Raw genomic sequence first — 21095 nt, 5'->3', positions numbered from 1 at the left:
AATTCTGATATGAGCCTTCCAAATATGAAAAAATTCATAACAAAAATCTTTTTGTAGTTTTATCTCATTATTTTGTTCAAAAAGTTCAAAAAAAGTAAATTCTGGTATCAGGCTTTCACTTCCAAATATGAAAAGACGTTTTAAAACCAAAACTTTTTGCATTTAACTCTTTTAGTTCAAACAAGTGTCTCTGCAACTTTTATTCTCAAGCCAGAGACCTTTTTAGGGACAGTAGTATTCTAAACCACACCACTTTTGATGTTAGCTCAGGTTTTTCTGTGTTGTGTTGATTTTCCACAGATCTCAGCTGTGGGGTGCCTTGTTGTGGTTCTGGTGTCTGCCACACTTAGCTTCTTAGCAGCTTCTGGAGCTTTTGAAACCATTCAGACTGCCTACTTTGCAATCTACTAGGACACTACCTTCTGTGTCTCAGGTTCTTTCACCATATACATAAAGAATAGACTCACACTTAACATTTACACTTTTTTTTACAAACTCACATATAACATATTTTGCATTGCAAAGCATTTAGATTCTCACATTCAACATTTACACTTTTTTTTTTTTTTTACAAACTCACTTATAACGTATTAACATCTACTTATTTATACTCATTACGGAAACTATAGAAGTACTTTAGCAAATATATTTCTTATTACTTTCCATTTTATATCTTATTTAAACTTAGATTTACAACTAGCATCTTTACTTCTTACAAGCTTACTACTACATGTCTTAGGACTACCTTATATTCTTCTTGCAAGCTTATAATCTTAAAGGAACTCTATAGGTCTATTTTACACACTTATATTCATAAGAACTATTAAGCAAACTCTACAGGGGTACCATTAGCATGTATCTAACTTAGCAAACACCTAAAGATTTCTTAACACAGAGATCTAACAAGACAATAATTTCTACAAACTCACATATCTTATTTTCATCTTTTTCTACTTCTTACTCTTATCGTCACTATCTCTATTAGAAAGATTCTTTTAACTAGACAGGAGGTACATACATCATTAGAATTTATAGTCAGCTTTGCTATACAATACTGCGATTTAGTGAGTGTTGTCATTATGGAGTTGTGATACTTGTTGCTAGGAGGCTGTAACATTCATGGGATGAAGCCACACCCCAAAGCTGCCAGTTCTCTCAGCTGTTCTGGAACCAGCAGAGATGCACTGTCAGCGGTAAATGGTTTTTAACTATTTAACTTTAACTAGAGGCTTTCCCTTCACCCCGATTCATAAATAACTCCCATAAGTGCTTCAATTCAGACAAATGTTTCTATTACAGCAGTAATTTTGATTTGTTCTATCGAAAAACTTCACGCGGAGGGTGAAATTACCGTATTTAGCTGCTGTAAATTTCTTTGCAAAATACTGCATAGCTATTAGGTGATATAAAGTATTTTTCTAAAGGAGCTAGTAAAGCCAAAAGTGGCACAGCTCCGAACTCTTATTTCCTCACCATTTGCATTAACCAGTGACAATACCTCAGAAACACTAATCAAGCCACTTTCATTCTGATTCCTTTATAAGAACGTCATTGGAGCTGACCTTCCTTAGTTCCACACTCCTTGCCAAATGCTCCAGTAACCACGGAGCTTCATTCTCCTCTTGTGGAAAAACACAAACATGTCCTCGACCCCATCTTAACACAGGATGGGGACCCTTCCATAATCCCAAGCAGGGATCTTTCCATTTCACTTGTACAAAAGTCACTTGGGTGCCACTGTGCCAAAATCTGTCTGCGGCAGACTGTTCATAGATATCCATATTCAAAAAGTTCAGAACAAATAGAGCATGATTTAATGCATTATGTGGCGATTGAGGGTAAATTTCTTCTTTTGTTGTTTTTATTTTTTTGAAGTTGTATTTTAAGACTGCTATGAGCTCTATCTACAATACCTTGTCCCTGAGGATTATAAGGAATACCTGTTTTATGTACGATTTCCCATTGGGTACAAAATTGTTGAAAGGCCTTACTACTAGATCCAGAACGATTATCAGTTTTAATAATTTTTGGTATACCCATATACGAAGAACACTTCAAGCAGTGCATAATTACATGTTTTGTAGCTTCCCCAGGTTGTGCACTAGCCATTAAAAATCCTGAATAAGTGTCAATGGTCACATGTACATATTTTAGTTTGTCAAATTCTGCAATATGTGTAACATCCATTTGCCATAGATTATTAGGAAGAAGTTCTTAAGGGTTTATCCCCAAGTAAGGGACAGGAACATATTTTGGACATACCCCACATCGTTTAACTATTTGACAAGCTGCTTCTTTGTCAAGATTGAATTGCTTTCTTAAGCTTTTGCTATTTTGATGAAGAACATGTGACTGTTGAGCCATTTCCACTTGGGATAATGCTCAGCCATTGCATTACCCTCAGCAAAAGGACCAGGAAGATTGGAGTGAGCTCTAATATGGCCCACAAAGCATGGCAGCTTTCTTTTGTGGAATAGGGTCTTGAATTTGTTGAAACATTTTGACTTGATTGTTGTTAGTTCCAATATTTTCACCAAAACTGTTACTATTCAAAAAAGTCAAGAACATGGATATTCTTTCATGAAACATATCCTTCATTAGCTTATTCTGAGAAAAAGCATTTTCAGGATTTAGTATTTCACTTCATTAGCTTTAACTCCTGATGTTATTAGCAGCTGTGATATTTAGCATTGATTTCTTATAAGGAACCTTGAGGTAAAGCAACTCTTTTGTAAGACAGCTAGATTTTCTGAAGTTTGTTTCCCATCTATAAAGCAGTCATTTCTTTTTGAATGCCTGTTTCCTTGTCTTCTTATTAGACTTGCAAAGGGATTACTCGTTGCAGGCAGTTTGTTCAAAAGGCAAAGAACTTTAATTTTAACAAGTTTCTTCTTATCTGAGACAAAGTTCAGTGTATAAACTGCTTTCTCTTGCTTTCCTAAGGATTTTAAAGTAGCTTGTTTGCTCTTATAGGTAGACTTTTGTCTGATCTGAGTTCTCAAGAGGTAAGATTAAGCTTTCTAGCATTGCTTCGAGAAGAAACTTCATTCTGAGCTTTAAAGTTTTTGGACAGTATTGCCATCTTTAGCTGAAACACTACATTTCCCAGAATGCATTTCTCTTCATCAGCTCACTGTTAAGAGCTAGTTTATGGACTCCATTTCCCATAGTTCTTTTTGGGTCTGGGAGTCAACCTCAAGTTCTCTTTTAGCCGACTTGCTTTAGAAGTTTTTGCTTTTGCAACAAGAGATTTGAACCAAGAGTTTTAAATTTTCAATTATGGGACATTGAGAGATTTCTATTCTCTCCTCAGCTGGCTTTAACGGGTGTTTTTCTTTCATCAGACACTGGCCCCAAATCAGAACAGCACCTGCCTCACTAGTGGGCATTGAGGCTGGCATTCCTGATAGCAACTTTCCTCGGGGCTTGTGTTTTCCTTAGCCAGTCAGTGAAAAACAAAAACATATACACCAGCTTTTCCATAGCTCCTTCAGAGAGATTTTTCTCCCACTGATTTTATTCTCATTTTGCTTGTTCCTCCCCCACCCCCACCCCCAGATGCAGAGCTTCAGGTATCTTTCTGCAGCTCTGTACCTCTGCTAGCTGCCTTTGGAGGCTTTTAGGAACTTGTCCCTGCCTCCTGCTCTGCAGGGAGGATTTTTAAAGCTTGAAAGAGAATTTATGTTTTGCTGTCTTAAGAGGTTTGTTGTTTTCCCTTAGAACTAATCGCAGGTGATCCCCATACTAGTATCTTCAGGTGATTCTAATTTTTGTCCTTTTGAGAAAGGTAAAGGGTTTAGTTTTTCCTTCTGAGAGAGAAAGTTAAAGGCTTTAGTTTTTAAGTTTAACAGTTTTTGAGGAAGATTAAGTTTTTTAGAGAGATTTTTCCCCTAAATTTTTCAAGAAAAGCTTTTAGTTTAAGAGAAAGATTTTTCTTTCCCCCAAAAGAGAAAGACCAACTTTTCCCAAAACTTCTGAACTTTAAACTTTTTGGCTTTTTACACTCCCATTTTTGCCTCAGGGAGTAAATGCTTTCTCCTGCCACTTGGACTTAGCATTTCAGCTGTCCCAGGTCAAAAGCTTCCATAGGAAATTTTTTTCTCCCCCATAAGCTCAAAGAAGAGCTTTTTTTACTACCTGTTAAGCTCAAAGAAAGATTTTTTCCCCCAGTTTGTATTCATAGCCCTCAAAGTTAGAAAATTGAAGTTTATCTGTCTAGTTGCCTTACTTTTTTTCTACACAATCTTACACTTCTAAGTTTTTCCTACATTATATTACTACACTATACCTTATACTTATTTTTCACAGATAGAAATTGAGAAAGGGATAGAAGATAAAAAAATTTTGACAGAAAAGAATTTTGTGCTGCAGCATCAGACATCCTTCCAGTCCATTTTCCTTTTCTCTCGAGGATAAAACTCCTGCCATATATATATATATATATATATATATATATATATATATATATATATATATATATATATATATATATATATATATATATATATATCTGTAACACTGGCATGCCACTTTCCACTAGCAGGGCTGACTCACACTTTTGCTAAAAACTCTGTAATAAAACTATTATTTTCCTTTTTCTTTAGTCCCTATTACTTTGTATTTAGTCCCTGTTCATTTGTCTTTAGTCACCATTTTTTTTGTCTTTAGTATCCTTTTTTTTTCTGTCCCCCTGTTTTTTCTTTAGTCCCTGTTCATGGTGCCATTCTGTGGGGCGTTTATCCACCAACCCCACAGCTCCCAGAGTTTTCTTGAGTGCGAGCAGCAGGAAATATTAGATAGAAGGATTTAGATTGTGGAGATAAATAGAAATAAAGGATAGCCTCTAGAGGGCCTGGAACATTTTCCAATGGGCCCTGACTGTCTCTGCCCCAGGGTATTGATAGAGATGCCAAGGGGTGGAGCAAAAGACCTCCTCCCCCAGCACAGCCGAGTGCAGACCATTTCAGGCACCTGCACTCAGGCCTGTGGCCCTAATCATCCTCTATGAGGACCTGCTGGGTAAATCCACGAGGAACCTGAAATGGGCTCCCACAAATAATTTTTTAAAAAAGAAAAAAAATGTTTTAAAAAGGGGCTGGGAAAATAGCTGAGAGAAAAGGGCTTTTATGCCAGCATGAAGAACTGAGTTCCAATCTTTAGCACCCACAAAAATGCTGGGCATTGTAACATATGCCTGTAACTCCAGAAGTAGAGATCATAGACAAGTTGACCTCTGAAGATGATGGGCCAACCAGCATAGCTGATATAAGCTTCAGCGTTAATGGTAGACGCTCTAAAAATGATGGGTACAGAACAATCTGGAAGACAGAGCAGACTCTGACCTCTGGCTTCTGTATGAACATAAGTGTAGATGTAACTGTCTTATTAAATAAGAAACACAGAGCCAAATGAAGAGTTAAAAGCCCAAAAGGTCAGAGCAATAGCTGAGAGTTGAGACTTAAAACCACCTTCCTGCCACTGCTGTCCTTCCCCTCAGCAAGAGACCTACTTCCTGTGTGTGTTGTCTTTTTATTGACTTTCTGTTCTGCCTTCTCATTGGTAGTAAAAACAAATACATGACCTCCTCCTCACTGCCTGTCTGTATAGACCTCCAGGTCTTCTATGGTTGGTATTGAGGTTAAAGTTGTGTGTCTCTATGCTCTCTGTATCCTTGAACACACAGAGATCTGTCATGTGATCTGGATTAAGGGTGTGCACCACCACCACCTGGCTTCTGCTATGGCTTGCTATTAGCTCTGACCCCCAGGCAACTTTATTTATTAAGATACAAATAAAATCATATTTCAGTACAAATAAAATATCACCATACATAAGTGCAAGTGCAGTAACAAATGTACATGTACACATCCACACTAACCAGTTCATGCACCACACAGCATGCAACACACACACACACACACACACACACACACACACACACACACGTTTTACTGCACACATAGACACATAAATAAAAAGTAAAATCAAATCTTTAAAAAGAACACATTTTAAATCTTGTTTCATCAGGATTTGTTCTGAATTTATCTAATAGCAGGCCTCCCTTTGTACTGATCCATGGTGATATATTTTTTTACCCTGAACATATTTCTATTGCCTGAGTTGGTTTAGGTAATTAACCTCAGGAAGGGTGAGGGACAACAGAGTCCTCCCTGTCTCTGGAGATGATGCAGTTCTGCATTTTCTTCCCAGCCTTAAGTCTATCAGGTGATGCATGCTACCTTCCAGTAAGTATTATTTTCATTATGTAAATGTAAAGCACCCCTATCACACATATGACATTTCTTCAATTCACTTTCTTTAGCCCTTGAATTCCCACAAAGCACTCTGGGAAACTCCAATCATGCAGATCCTGAAACGAATTGATACAGGCTGCAAGCCACTGCCATGTGCCCACCCATCTGGGAAAGTGTAATTAGGATGGATTTCCCCAGTGCACTATTGAGCAGAACTCACATGTCCTCTGGGGCTGTCAGCCCTTGGGCAGGAAGAGGATGCATTTATTATTATTTCTCAAACTCCCCTTCATCTTTATATGCCATTGTGATGACTACAGCAGTTATCTACCACAGCTTGAAGAGCCAGGTACACAAAGGAAATAATTCCCTTTGGTTTTCCTTAATTTAGCTTAATTATGTATCTTGAATATTTTGTACAGCTGAGATTCCTGATGTTTTTATGGCATATGTAGCTGTCTTATCTGTCAGTTTGTGAGTCAGCCCAAATTTCTGAAAGGTTGGGGGCAACTATACAAGTAGGTGCTTCATGGTGCTTTCCACATTGTTAAACCTTCTGACCCAGGAAATGCCCAGAGACCTTGGGTTGCTCTGCTTGGGTGTCTCCAATGTGTCTCAGGTGATCCAGGAAGGAGGAGGGCAGGAGCAGGGCTCTCATTTAAAAATATGGTTTTGCATTACCTTCTCTCTATGAATCTTTGTATTTCCATAAGCAAAAGGTACTTTGTCATAATGTTCCTTTGGTCCCCCTAACCCACCAAAAGGTAGGTCTCTGACTCAAATTTTCCTTTTATGAATAAATAATAAGACTGAAAATGCCCTGATATGGTGTGACTATGATAACGTGCCTGCTGAACTTTTGGGGTTCCCGTAACGGCCCCATATCCTGATGGGTTAGTCCCTGAAGCTGGAGCTTCTTAGGTTTCTAGGACTTCCTCTTCAAGTGGGCAGTAGTGATCCACGTTGACTGCCTTAGAGTTCACTGTCCATGTCCATTCCTACTTAGATATTTTCCTAGAAACCTGATAATAGCATCCTGTAAACCATCTTTATGACTGCATTTTCATGACCATTTTTCTTGAGGCTATGCAAGGATGGTTAAAGCATCTTGGAGTCTCACCTGCCACGAGTCTGCTTTGTAAGGTTGCTTTAAGGAACTGCATCGACATGACTGTTACACAACTTTCAGTATAGTCTCTGGTGTGTTACTCATGGTCATGACAATGAACCTGTGGACATCACAAGTCCATCTCTCAACATTGTTTAGAAACAATAAACATTAATAACAGGCTATTGTGAATGGATACGATCTGTGCCCTTGGAACAAAAGGATATTGCGTTGTTCTTATTGGGTGAGTTTCCTGAGCCATTCTAGTTAGACAAATGGACATTACATATACAATTGTGAATGACAAATACATTGTTTAGGGTTATAAAGGAAAACAATTAATGAGCATAACCAGTGACTTATAACTGGACAATCTAACCTTAGCCACTCATATGCTGGAGAACCTGAAAACCCGGTAGCTAGTTACTCAGTCCATAAGTCTGGATGTCTGCACAGTCCCAGTCTACTGCCGAAGGCATGGAGAAGTCCCTGGGCATATCTTATCTTCAGTTCACATTGGAAGGCTGAAGAAGCCAGAAACCAATGCCAGTAAAGGATGGCAGAATCAGAACAGTAGCAAGAGAGACTCACAGCAAGAAGCAAAGCAAGCCAGGTAAACAGAACTGCTTTATTTCTCCACCTGTTCATATCTGGGAAGGTCTTAATCCCTCAGTTAATCCTGCCTGGAGATGCCCCTGCTGTCCCACCTAAAGCCATGCATAGTCGTCGGCGGCGTCGGCGTCGTCATCGTCGACTTCTGATAATAATGACCACAAGTACTTGAAACTTGAATTTGGAATCACTCCAAGTTACTTCCTATGAATATAAGCCAGAAGGACACAGAAAAGAGGCATTTGTCTACAGGTTTTCTCTTTGGTAAACTCTACAGTCTACCAGTATGGAAAGATTCCAGGAGTGACAGTTCCCCTAACCATATTGGACACTTTTCTGCCTCTTACCTTGATAGATTCAATAATCTATAATTCTGTCAGCTCATCAAGTGATAGATTAGGACTGGGGATGTCCTGTGAATGGAACCATTGAATTTCTGCTGAGGACTTAAGTCAAATGAGTTGAGTGATAGACAATGAATTAAATAATTGTTAATAGACTCTCTATTCTGAAAATGCTAAATGTTTTTAGTGGAGAATAAAGTATGATCAGATGATAAGGAAGGTTTCCCTAGGAGGTTACTTAAAAGGGTAAACACAAATGAACCCTGTTGAATCTATAGTGATGTGTGCAAGATTTGATTTAAGATAGAGGTAGTTGACCAGGTAGGGGGGAGAGGTTGACAAGATTATGAATTGATACTAAGTGGGCCCAAATCATTAACAATAAGAGAATAGATGGGTCCTGATGAAAGAGGCACTCAGATGTCAGGTTAAGAATGTTTTTGTTTACCCATACATAACTTTCTGAACACACAGAAGTTGAGCTGGTGCCTACCTAGAGCCTCCATTCCTATCAACTAGTACCCATAGTACTCCAACCACAAACTCTTCTATGTACGATGGTGACATGTCTGGAAGATACACTTTGGTGCAGTAGTGTCACCAAAGGTGTTGGAATAATTAACCACTAACTGATTGATTGAAGGCCTACTCCATGAGATGGAATGCATACCCATACCCAACACTGCATGGGTGGTCAAGAACCTGAAACTATATCTAGGCCATTGATCTAGGGAAAAACCAAATACTACTGGTCTGTTAGAGGAACATAACAATAGAATGACACCAAGTGACATTCTGCTATACTCATAGATCAGTGTCTTTGTCAGCCATCATCAGAGAAATTTCATAAATGGGAATAAATACAGAGACTCACAAGTGAACAATATGCAGAGAGTAAGCAACCTTGGAACACTCAGTCCTAGATGGGATGCCTCCACTATATCCCTCCTCTCGGGACTCAGGGAACTCTGCAAAAGAGGATGCAGAAAGATTGAAGAGCCAATGTGTGTAGAAGACACCAAAGAAACAAAACCTTATAATTGAAACAAGACTAAAGCACGTATGAACTCACAGACCGTGGCAGCATGCACAGGCCTGCACAGGTCTAAGCTGATAGAGTCCCAGCACTGAGAGAGAAAGTGGACACAAGCCTCTATTTCTCACCCAGAGGTTTTCTCCAACTGATAACACTTTAAAGAGGAAAAATTAATATTCTCCTACATTGTCCCACACTTAAGGGCAGGCTTCACACCTAGAAGCAGATGACTAACATAAAACAAACACTATAGTATTTCTGGAGGTATGTGTGTGTATGTATGTGTGTGTGTGTGTGTGTGTGTGTGTGTGTGTGTGTGTCTATGTCTATTACTATAGGTCTTTTGCTTATATATTTTTTATATTTCGTGTTACTGATTTTGTGTTTTTATGGAATTTATGTGTGAATGTGTGTGTGTGTGTTTGTGTCTGTATGTTTTCTTGTGATTTTTCTTTGGCTTTTTTTTTCTGTTTGCTTTGTCCTATTTTATTTTTATTTTATTTTAGATGCCTCTTAGTTTTCTAATGAGAAGGAAAGGGTATGGACTTGGATGGGTAGGAGGCACAGAGTATTCAGGAGGCATTGGGGAAGGGAGAACTGTGATCAGAATATACTGTATGAAAAAATGTATATTTCAATTAAAAAAAGAAATTTATCTTCTTTATTCTGAAAGATCAGGAAGCTGTTGATAGCTTTTAGCATGCAAATGACATCTGACTAATAGTCCCCACACAGAGTGCTACATATTTGCAGTTTTCAGGAATGTATGGCTGCAATAGGGAAAGAGAATCCATGTAGTGCTGAGGTGGAATGTAGCAGGAGAGCCTGTGAGTTCAAGTCCTCCTGTGCGTGAAAAGGAGAGTGAGGACAATGGCGAAGTCAGTGATGGTGGGTTGAAGAAGTGTGACCAGGTTCCAGGGGCATGGAGGTAAAGCTTTGGAATGACAGATTAGATTCCAACTTTGTAAATACATATATATGATTCTTGAGCATGTTCACTAGACTTTGTGGGACAAACGTTTAGCCATTTACATGGAAAAATGTAATGTGGTGATGTTTTCTTGATATTGATGTCTCTCAGATACTGTTTTCAGATAGTGTAGCTTGGAAATAATGTTTCTAAACAAAACAAGGAAGACCTCATATAGTCACAAGCTGTTGTTTAAAATGAAAAATAATTAGCCTTTTTAAAAATGAGATGGAGCAAAACGTCTGCTCAACAAATGTGTCTAGTTTTGTGTTCTCTTGTACCAGTCCATAGCAGAAACATCTGCTACTAGAAGGAGTCATGCATTCAGAAGCAGACACGCTCCATGCAAGCAGGACAGTGGTGGTTTCCATGAAGCTGCTAAGAAAATTATTAGCTTCAGTGTGCTCTTGTACAATGAGAAGAATTATTTCTGGAGGTGCTCATTGGGAAATGAGATATTCATATGCTACCTCACTCATAACAATGTCTTTGTACAACAGAGCTGCCTTTCCTTGAGCCTCTAGGAGACATCATGCAATGGAGCCTCCTCTACCCAGCCTAACATTCACTGTTCCTCCACTATATAAATAGACTTTATTCTTATGCTTTTAAGAAGGGACACATCTTAAAAATTCAGTTTCAGTATGTATTCCCGCTTGCTTTTTGCCCTTCCTGAAGGCTAGCCAATGCCTAGCTAGCCAGGACACTAGGGGAGAAAATCCTGCAGAAGCATTGTGTAAAGACCAGATCTCCTCTCCTTGTGGCTCATAGGCTGTTGTCTTTTTGCCTTAACTGATACAAACAGCTGAGTGAATCATTTTCTTCTGCCTCACCAGGAAACCCACAGGGCTTAGCTAAAGCCTTTCCTGTAAGTAAAGTCAGAGTTGAGTGGAGCCATATTTATGGCATGAGGACGCCCCATAAATATCTCTTGACAGGTATCAGCCCAGTGAGTTCTAAAGCCATCCGCTGTGCCAAGCCACTGAGCTGGGACAGAGGGGGCAAGGAGCCCTAGGATGGAGAGGAGGGGCAGGGCTCTTGGCCCCTCATGGTAGCTGCCTTGACAGCCCACCTCTTCTAAATACATTTTGCCTAATGTGCTTTGAAAGGGTTCAATGGTTCAAAATACATCACTGCTTAAAAAAAAATAGCTGAACTGTAATTTTTGTGTGGAAGTTTTAGAAGAAGATAGAGATGTTTATCTAGAGCATTCTTTCCTTTCTTATCTGGAAAACCAAAAGCCTATCAAACATGTGTGTGGTACTGGGAAGATAGTGTGAAAAATCCAGGAGCCTATTACTCCTATTCCTTTACTTCTATGGATGCCCACTTTCTGCCTGTTGCCTGAGGATTCCTTCTTGAATTCTAAACCCTGGAATGAACTCTAACCATGTACTCAAGCAGTACCCCAGCCTTTATTTCCTTGCATAGAAAGGCAGGAAGGTTGCCATTCCCGTAATGGTGTTTGAAGGGCTCTGGGAGATGAGATGTTCTCGATTCCATGTGGGAGTCTCAAGGGGTGAACGATCTCAGCGGCTCATCACTTGGGCCTTATGAGCTCAGTGTGCTTGTTTATTCTTTGCCTTTTCTGACTCTTCCCTGATACAGTCACTCATGAGACAATTATTCCTCCTCTGTAGCTGTAGAATTATAGTAGTAGAAGCCAGAGTGATGTGCTGTAAAGATCACTGACCACGTGTATGGAAATGGAGCATCAGCCCTCTTTCTGCCACAAATGGTTAGAGGACCTTGGATACCTCATTGGACTGGTCTATAGTTTTGTTTCCTCTTGATAAACATGTGGGCTTTAAGATCTCCTTCCCATCCTTGGGTTCTGGGGAGTCAGTGGAGCTGGTTTTAGTGATCTTAAAAGACCTAACAGGATGTTACAAGGTATAGTCTCTCTTTTAGACTTTAGAATTTTTAGAAACTAGGACTCAAACTGGAAATACCAGTAAACATTTTTTAGAAGGTGATTTTATGTCTGTGTGGCAGTTGCCTCTGTTCATAGCAATGAATAGATACATGTCTATCTACTTTTGCTCTCCTGCTACTTTTAATGGATGCTGTATCCACTGGCAACTGATAATTTGTAATAAAAAGTGATAAATAACAGAGGTGCTTTGCTTTTAAGTCAGTGGACATGTGTCCATAGAGATGAAGTGGGTTTACAATGTGCTATTAGTGTCAAACCAAACATAGTCACAGAGAAAGAGCTGGGGGTAGCAGTGACATTTGTGCTCAGTCCAGTGAGGTATAAACTGCCTATCCAGACATCTCTCATGGATTCATGAACTTCAGAAGACCTTATTACAGCCATGAAAATGAAATTGTGTTTGCTAACTCCTAATTTTTGCTGCTATGTTATTCCAGTTGTGTGTGTGTGTGGGGGGGGGATTGAAATATTTTCATATCATCTATGACATGGTTGTGGTTTTGAAAGATGATTTTAATGTGAATATAGGATTTTATTGGTTGTAAAATGAGCAAATGTGTGTGGTGTGTGTGTATGGGGGAGATGCCCATGCCATGATATAGTATGAAGGTCACAGGCCAACTTGCAGGAATCCTTTATCTCCTTGCACTATGTCAGTCCCGGGGATAGAGATCAGAGCTCAGCTTGTCATCACTCAGGGATAGTGGCAGGCTACTTGACCCACATAGCCATCTTACCACCTTTGATAGCTTCTGTGTATTCTCCGATGTGGATAGATTCAGACACTCAGTGCTTAGTGTTTCCATGTGCAGCTGCCTCCATGACACCTTCTTAGCTAGGCTTCTACTCCGATGAGATTGAGAAACGATATCAGATTAGCGCTGTGTGTAAATAAAGATAGTGGCACAAGAGCCTGCTCATGAACGAATCACCATTGCATTTAGTGCCAGATTTTGTAAGTGACATTTTATGCCTTGTTAATTTTTACATTTCCAGACTCTAATATACACCTGACAAGTAGTATGTACTGAATACTTGTTATAAGAGAATGAATAGACCCTTCCTCCTTCTTAGGTCTTATAGAGTATTAGGGGTTTCTAAGACAAGAATCCAATCTAGAGGAGACGTCTTCCTTTGGCTCTTCTGTTACTGACATCAAGCCTTCCTGAGAAGCGATAGTTCTTACACGCATTTTCAGCTACTTCTTGCCAATGAAGCCCCTTACAAGTAAGTCAGTGTTGTTTTCTGTCAGATTTTATGATGTTGAGGTTTATGTCAGAGTGCTCGGTCGAGTAATTATCCACAAATAATCTGCTTAAGATCCTGAACTCTCCATCATCATTCATGTCACTCCTCTACTCTGATGCCCAAGTTAAAAATAAAACAATGTCAGGATAATAAAAGCTGTGGCTAAGAAAAATGAATAATAAAACAAACATCTCTTCCGATTGCATGAATGCTATTAAATCAAGGCTGCGGCTTCACTCAGTGCCGAGTGTCCTGCAAAGCTGTTGAGATCCTGATTATTTTTCTCTGACCTCGAGAGTCCCATTTTTTCCCCCTTGAGTATGGCAGGGGTTTTAGCAGATGCCACACCTAAAATTAGACCTTCAGCAATCTGTCTCAAACAGGGTGATTTGGAGTGGGTTCTTCATTCATCTAAACTAATCCAGTTAAGAGTAACTTAATTAAGGGAATAGAATCTGCCAGCCCTTTTCTGTCTGCAGAGGAATATTGTATTACAGCATTGACATGTCTGCACAGGGAGCCAAAACATGGGCTGAACATCCTGGAAATCACAGAGTCAAGAATTTAAAAATGACCCAAAAATTCCTCTTACCCTTCCAGGTCCAAAGAACTTTCATGGAACCAGGCTTTCAATTTGTTTATTAAAACTGATTCAATTTAAAATTGAACCAACAGTTGGTCCACGTGTAGAGAATAAGCGTAGTGAAATGCTCAACTAAAAATAGGACATCTCTGTCACACTCCCATCAAGGCCCAGGTGGCTTTGGAGAAGAGGACACAGACGATTGTAAGAGCCAGAGATCAGGAAGGACCAGAGTGAAAGAACGTTTCCTGGACAGGATAGGCTTGCTGCACTCATGAACTCAGCACAGCTGAGGTTGCCTCCACAAGGCAAGCCAGTCAACATTCTAGTGTGGGGGAGGTGCCCAGGAGCTCCACCCCTAGGTGAGGTGAGGGGCCATTGGTACCTGATGGCTGCAGGAAGTAGGAGAGCTGTTTATTTTTCTCATCAGGGGATGGCCACATGCTATGATCATAGAGGGAGCACTAACTGGACGCCATGGGTGGGGAAGAGAATGCCATGAGCATGCCATGGAGGAGTTGGGGGTTAATAAGATCAAAATAAATTGAAATTCTCAAAGGAAAGACAGACAGATAGATAGATAGATAGATAGATAGATAGATAGATAGATAGATAGACTGATTGATTTAATGCCTAGCAATTCATTCAGGAGTACCTGTTTGTACCTCATAGAAAAGACAGTAAATGCCAAGCACAGCTCCACCTTACTTAAGTTGGCCCAGGTAAATACGCACAAACCAACACCTCCACACTTGTGTCAGTGAAATAGCTTTCTCTAGAGTGATGTATGGCAAAGCAGTTGTTTAGAGACGTCCTAAACTCTGTGTGGCTTCTTGCCTGTTTTCCGTTTAAAACATGTGCAGTTACTGAACTGATATTAAAAAGTAAAACAAGTTTCTTCATGTTACTTATTTAGATATATAATCTGAATATAATTATGAAATTTGCATACGCTATTTTTTTATCTGCTCATTTTTTAATCTTGTCTTTTGTATATGAGCTTGGGCAAGGCTTATAACATATGCCAAACTTTAGGCACATTTCATATAAGTGCATGTATTTTGAGGGTTTTTTTTTCCCTCTAAAATGGCAAAACCCCTCAGGTCTGTGATTTTAATTCATGTGTACTAAAAGTTCATTGCTGACTAAAAATGAATAAATCATTGAGTACATTTTTTTCCCTCATGCTTGAGAAATGCAAGTCACTGCAGGTCACCTGCCCAGAGCACTCGTCTCACATGTCCTGTCTACAATTTGTTTTTCATTTGTCCTGAGCATACAGGATTCACATTGCATTGGATCCTTATTTATTTGTTTTGTCTGCTTGAGCATTTGCTTGAGGCTTTCTACATAAACTGTCCAGTGTTTACAAACACATACCCTTCATGGTCTTGGAGTCAGTGTGTGCATGCCCACTCCTCTTCTTCCTGCCCCTAGTCCTATCCACAGGAATATTGATGAGCAAACCAGCAGCCTTCACTGTGACATGAATTAGGACTGTGATTGTAGCAATTTAAGCTTTTTAATAGTTGCTACATTTTGTCTTCCATTGATCTTGGAAAATGGTGTTATTTGGTAACATTTCCTGTAGATGAAGGATGTAAAAGCTCAACCAAAAATGGTCTTGAATAAGGTTTAAGATATTAATAGTTTCAACTAACTAAATATGAGCTGCTTTAGTTTTGTGAAGTAACCAAGGAACTTTTAATAATAAAACAATATTGTGATGATAAGAAATATCTTAGACAAATGTTTTTTTTAAAAAGAACAGTATCTAGTTAATAGTATGTTTTAACTGAATGAAATTTCATATAAACTTCTTCAAGATTGAGTAGTAACAAATTGACTTTTCTTTTCTCTCTCTAATTCATACCCAAAATCTTGAGTGGAGAATCGTATGCATGTAATACCCAAGCAAATAGAGATATCCTGACAGCCATTATTTTAAAGCCCAAGACACTTTACAAAATGTTTCCTTTTATTATAGCCAATTATGTTAATATCACCCATGATTCATTTTATACTTATAATTCACCACCATCATATGCTTTTGAAATATCTCTTTATTGAGTGGATCTTTTTAGAGAAACTAACGGAATATCCAACACAGTGGACAGTGGGTAGGATACTTAAAATGAAACAACCCCACAGCATCGAGGCTCCAGAGGCTGTGGGGAATGGTCAGCTAGCAAGTGTCTCCATTTGCATCGTATAGCTTTGCATTTTCCATTTGCATTGTATAGCTTTGCATGTTGCTTATGAACACAGGACTAAAGACAGTTCATCAAGCCAGCTAGTGCTGAGCACCACTTAGCAAGTGTAATCGCTTTCTCGTGGTCAGTGGATGTTGGGGCGGAATGCTGGAAGTGAGCAGGCAAACTCAAAGGTATAATGCTGAGTAAAAGCTGACTTACTGCGATAACATTTGCCCTTTCGTCTCAACGAAATGAACCCCACCCCCTGTTGTGTTGATCTCTGTGTAAACGAAGGAAGTATTGTCACCATAGCTTGACAATGCAGTTGGCCGTGGATGCTAGATTTATGTGGCCAGAGTATGGAGCTGAACTACCAAGAATATTAGAAATATGAGAGACTGTTTTCCTGCTAAAATGCCAAACCCTGCCAAATGCAGGCAACCCAAATGCAGACAGATACCCTGCTTCTCTGGGGCTGCAGGTGATGTCATTCCCCCAATGCCTGTGACTGTTCCTAAACATGTAATTGATTGACATGTAAAGTCCACTTCCTGAAGTGATGAAGCTGTATTTGGGGTGGCCTGAGAGACTGGCTTCTTTCCCAGCTGGTGTTAGTTACTCAGCTTCCTGGGTTGCAGAATGCCTCAGTGACCTCCAGAGTCTTGGTAGTGGACGTAAGTTATGTAGTTGACTTAAGTAATCATCCTCAGGTTCAGGTTAGTAAGGGAAGTAAAAGAGGGTATATTACTTTTTCCATTGATATAACATATGATTATTTCCTGTCCTTGTGAAACGTGTATAATCAAAGACAGGAGATGGCTCCATGGGTGAAGCATTTGTCCTGCATGCATAAAGACCTGAGTTCCATCCCCATAACCATATAAAAGGGCTAGACATGATGGCACATGTGTATTGTCACAGGTTTGGGGAGGCAGAGACATGCAGACCCCTGTAAATCTCACAGGATAGGCTACTTGGTGAGCTCTAGGCTAGGGAGGAGAGACCTTGTCTCAAAAAAAAATTTTTAAGGAAAATTTGGTTGTGCTCTGAGGATGTCCCCCTGGCTTTCATATAATGCTCCACCTCTCTGAGAGAAGCTTGCCGACTAACCCCAGAGAAGACGTTAACAGACAAGGTTAAAAAATAAATGACCTCAATGGATATCTCCCTTTTTACACAGGAGCTCATTAAAGGATCCGCTGTTACAAGCTCATGTTGGAAGGTTGGCCTGGAGTTTGTACCTATCAGAAATCAAAACCAGTTAGACACTGTGGTTTGTGCCGCATTTTTGAGTACTTGGGGGGCAGAGGATAGAGAATTGCTTGCTCCCTGCAGCTCAAGGCTAACGTAGGTCACACAGAAAGACCAAGTGTCTTTAAACTGAAAAATACTTCATTCTAAATACTAAAAGTGAGGAAGGACTAAATGCAGATAATTTACACTTGAGTCATGAATGAGATTACAAAGCTAATTCTAATTTTAACTCTGACTTAGGTTGTGTGTGTGTGTGTGTGTGTGTGTGTGTAGTGGATAAGTATATAAAGTGTATTCAACAGGAAATGTGTAAGATCCTATGTGAAACTTCACAGCCTCAGAATGGGCTATTCTAACTGTATAGAAGTTCACTGAGATGTATAGACTTTGTGTGTGATTAATTTCACTGTGTGTATGTGCTGTGTTTATATAAAAATCTTTAATTTAAAAAAGACCAAATGTTAAACAAACAAATGAAAACCCATCTCATTTCCAGGGACAGATTTTCCATAGTCAAAGCAGGTATCATTTACTGCCTCACTGTTATTCTTGTGGTAGACTTATTTTTCTTTCTGCAGTTCACCACAGGAAAAACCAACCTAAACTGAGGATAATTATTTGGAAAATAAAAATATATTAGGATGTTTCAAGTTTTTTTTTAATGTGTTTCTATTTTGAGCTGTGTAATGTGTGCACTGAAGTAGTAGAAACATGAAAACTCCTGTTATTAAAATCTTGGCTTTAGGGCTTTTCTTTTTAAAATATTTTTGTTCTTATTATTTTTATGAATAGGGGTGTTTTGTCTGCTTGTAGGTCTATGATCATGAGCTTGCCAGGTGCCTGAGGCTGGAAGAAGGCTTTGGATTTCCTGGAAGTGGAATTACAGATGCTTGTGATCTGTTTTGTGGGTGCTAGGAATTAAATCTGGGTCCTCTGGAAGAGCAGCCAGTACTCTTAACATCTGAGTCATCTCTCCAGCCTCTAAGCTTATTTGATGAAAAAATTACCTAGCTAGAATGTATTAATACTAGGTTAGTAGAAGGAATTAATATTGAGTTATATATACAGGCTTTGGAACATAACAATCATAATTGTCGGATTGTTTGTTACATGCTGTTTCCTTGGGATCACATTGCACCGTAGTTCCTCAGAACATCTCCACAGGTCAGCACTTCCATTATCTTCCACCTTACAGGGCTATGGAAACAAACATCACAATATTCAAGTAATCTTTACTAGTTTGTGTTTCTAATCAGAGACGGAAGGCGATTTCCACAATTGTAAACTGAGACAGCCCACCAACTTCGCCAGTAAATATTACCTTCATTTCACACCAAACTTAAGATTTTTGTAGTGGGTGCGTTGTGAAATATGTAGACATACTTCTCTTTCCACCAGAGTTGAAGATGATGGAGAGCCTTGTTTTCCTATCTCAGGTCCCTGGGGAAGGTGTGCAGGTGACTGCGGACCAGGCGGAGCCCAGAGTCGAGCTGTGTGGTGTTTTCACATAGAAGGGTGGACCAGTCCCATGTCGAATTGTGATGAGAGCAGCCGACCTCCAAAGGAAAGGAGCTGTTTCCGAGTGTGTGACTGGCACAGTGACCTGTTCCAGTGGGAGGTTTCCGACTGGCACCGCTGCCTGCTGGCTCCTGGGGCCCAAGGCGAGCCCCGGCCTCGGGCTGCCGAGTGCGTGACGGCGCAGCACGGTCTGCAGCATCGGACAGTGCGCTGTCTGCAGAAGCTCAACAGAACCATGGTGGCCAGTGAGATCTGCGAACACTTTGCCCCTCAGCCCCCCACAGAGCAAGCCTGCCTCATCCCTTGCCCCAGGGACTGTGTGGTATCCGAGTTCTCCCCATGGTCCACCTGCCGTGAAGGGTGTGGGAAGAAGCTGCAGCATAGAACGCGCGTGGCCATTGCGCCCCCGCTGTATGGAGGTCTGCCGTGTCCGAATCTGACCGAATCCAGAGCCTGTGAGGCTCCGGTTTCCTGTCCTCTTGGGAAAGAGGAATATTCCTTCAGCCTGAAGGTGGGACCTTGGAGCAAATGTAGACTCCCTCACCTTAAGGAAGTCGACCTCAGCGGAAGAAATGTCCAGGATTTTAGCTCCGACTCAAGTGAGCAAGTCACCCTAACACATCAAAGTTACAAAGCACACCACCACTCCCAGCCTGGAGGTGTAGAGATAGGTTTTCAAACCAGGCAGGTGTGGTGCACCAGAAGTGATGGAAGAAACGCCCTGTTAAGGTAGGATGTCCTCCCTGCTTGTCTTTCATAGACCTAGAATATCTTAATGAACATAGCCATAAGGGTTCTTTGTGTTCTCTATCAAGACAAAATAGTAATCAAGTTTGTCATTTGGGGTTTTAAAGACTTATGGTCCACTTAAGAAATTTGCTATTTTTATTAGGAATGTCAGACATTTCAGAGTGTAAGTAGCCAATGTTTTAAACTCTTTTACTGCATTTCTCTGTGTCTGTCTGTCTCTCCGTGTGCATGTCTGTCTTTGAGTCTATGTGTCTCTGTATTTCTTTGTCTCTCCCCCCCCCCCCGCTGCCCATGTGCGGGTATGCCAGTGTGTGTGTGTGTGTGTGTGTGTGTGTGTGTGTGTGTGTGTGTGTGTGATGTGCACACACATATGAAGAGGGCACAACACAATCCCCAGCAGGAAGAATCAGTTTTTTCCTTCCACCATGAGGGCCCTGGGGATCTAACTCAGATTGTCAGGCCTGGCAGGAAGCATCCTTATCCAGTGAGCCATCTAAATTCTCTGTGATTGCTAACTCTATCACACAAAGGTTAAGTCTTTCATTTCTACATTTCATCCCAATATGGACTAATATAAACAGAGGGCTTAAGTGACTATCATAATAGAACTAAATGGCCTTTATGCTGAGAACTCGGCTTTGCTCCCAGATCCAGGATATGAACATGTCCTTGCTCCACACCTTTTGTGATGCATCTGTGGTGTTTTGAATTCATTTCTGTTTTCATTTCTTTACTATATTTTCTACCACTAGAGAAATTCTTGGATATCTGAGTTGAATGTGTTTTTATATTAGTAACAGTACAAAAAGTTCACCCCAGACTGCTTTATTTTTTAGTATTGCTTCATCAAAAATGAAAATTTGCATGAGCAAAAATTAACATTGCTTTCTGTATAGGGAATAAACTCTTAAAAGCAGCAATTCAGATATCAAAATTGTTTAGATGTATTCTTTTAAATAAATTCACAAAACCATGCTGAAAATGTGTTTAGTTTCCTCCATGCTATTTAAATGGAAATGTTAGTAAATTTTGACAACCCTCAAACACACACAATTAAGGTACCTTTCAGTAATATTTAAATCATCAAATAGTACAATGCTATTGTCAGGCTGTAATCATTTTCATCAGTGGCTCTGTCTTGAGATCACAAAAGAGGGCCTCCCCTGTTTATAATGTAATGATGGTGTTTTCTTCATGGTATTTAGGATGAGTGTTTTTCATCTTTGATTCTTGGTTCTGATTCGTGCCATAAACAATAGGGAGGACATTGGAGACTAATTTCTGCCA

General features: G+C 39.9%; 1 protein-coding gene across 2 annotated transcripts in view; it reads left to right on the top strand.

Annotated features, from left to right (window-relative positions):
- The window catches only part of Thsd7b (thrombospondin type 1 domain containing 7B), an 848740-nt gene that overhangs the window by 290935 nt on the left and 536710 nt on the right, over nucleotides 1-21095 (top strand). For both annotated transcript variants that reach the window (XM_028874962.2, XM_028874961.2), the window contains exon 3: nucleotides 18977-19787. In XM_028874962.2, the coding sequence (XP_028730795.1) occupies nucleotides 18977-19787 (811 nt within the window). The remainder of the gene's footprint in view (nucleotides 1-18976; nucleotides 19788-21095) is intronic.

Source organism: Peromyscus leucopus, chromosome 15 (assembly GCF_004664715.2).
Source record: "Peromyscus leucopus breed LL Stock chromosome 15, UCI_PerLeu_2.1, whole genome shotgun sequence".
Lineage (NCBI taxonomy): Eukaryota > Metazoa > Chordata > Mammalia > Rodentia > Cricetidae > Peromyscus > Peromyscus leucopus.
The sequence above is the reverse complement of the archived record's forward strand: the minus strand, read 5'-3'. Positions and strand labels throughout refer to the sequence as shown.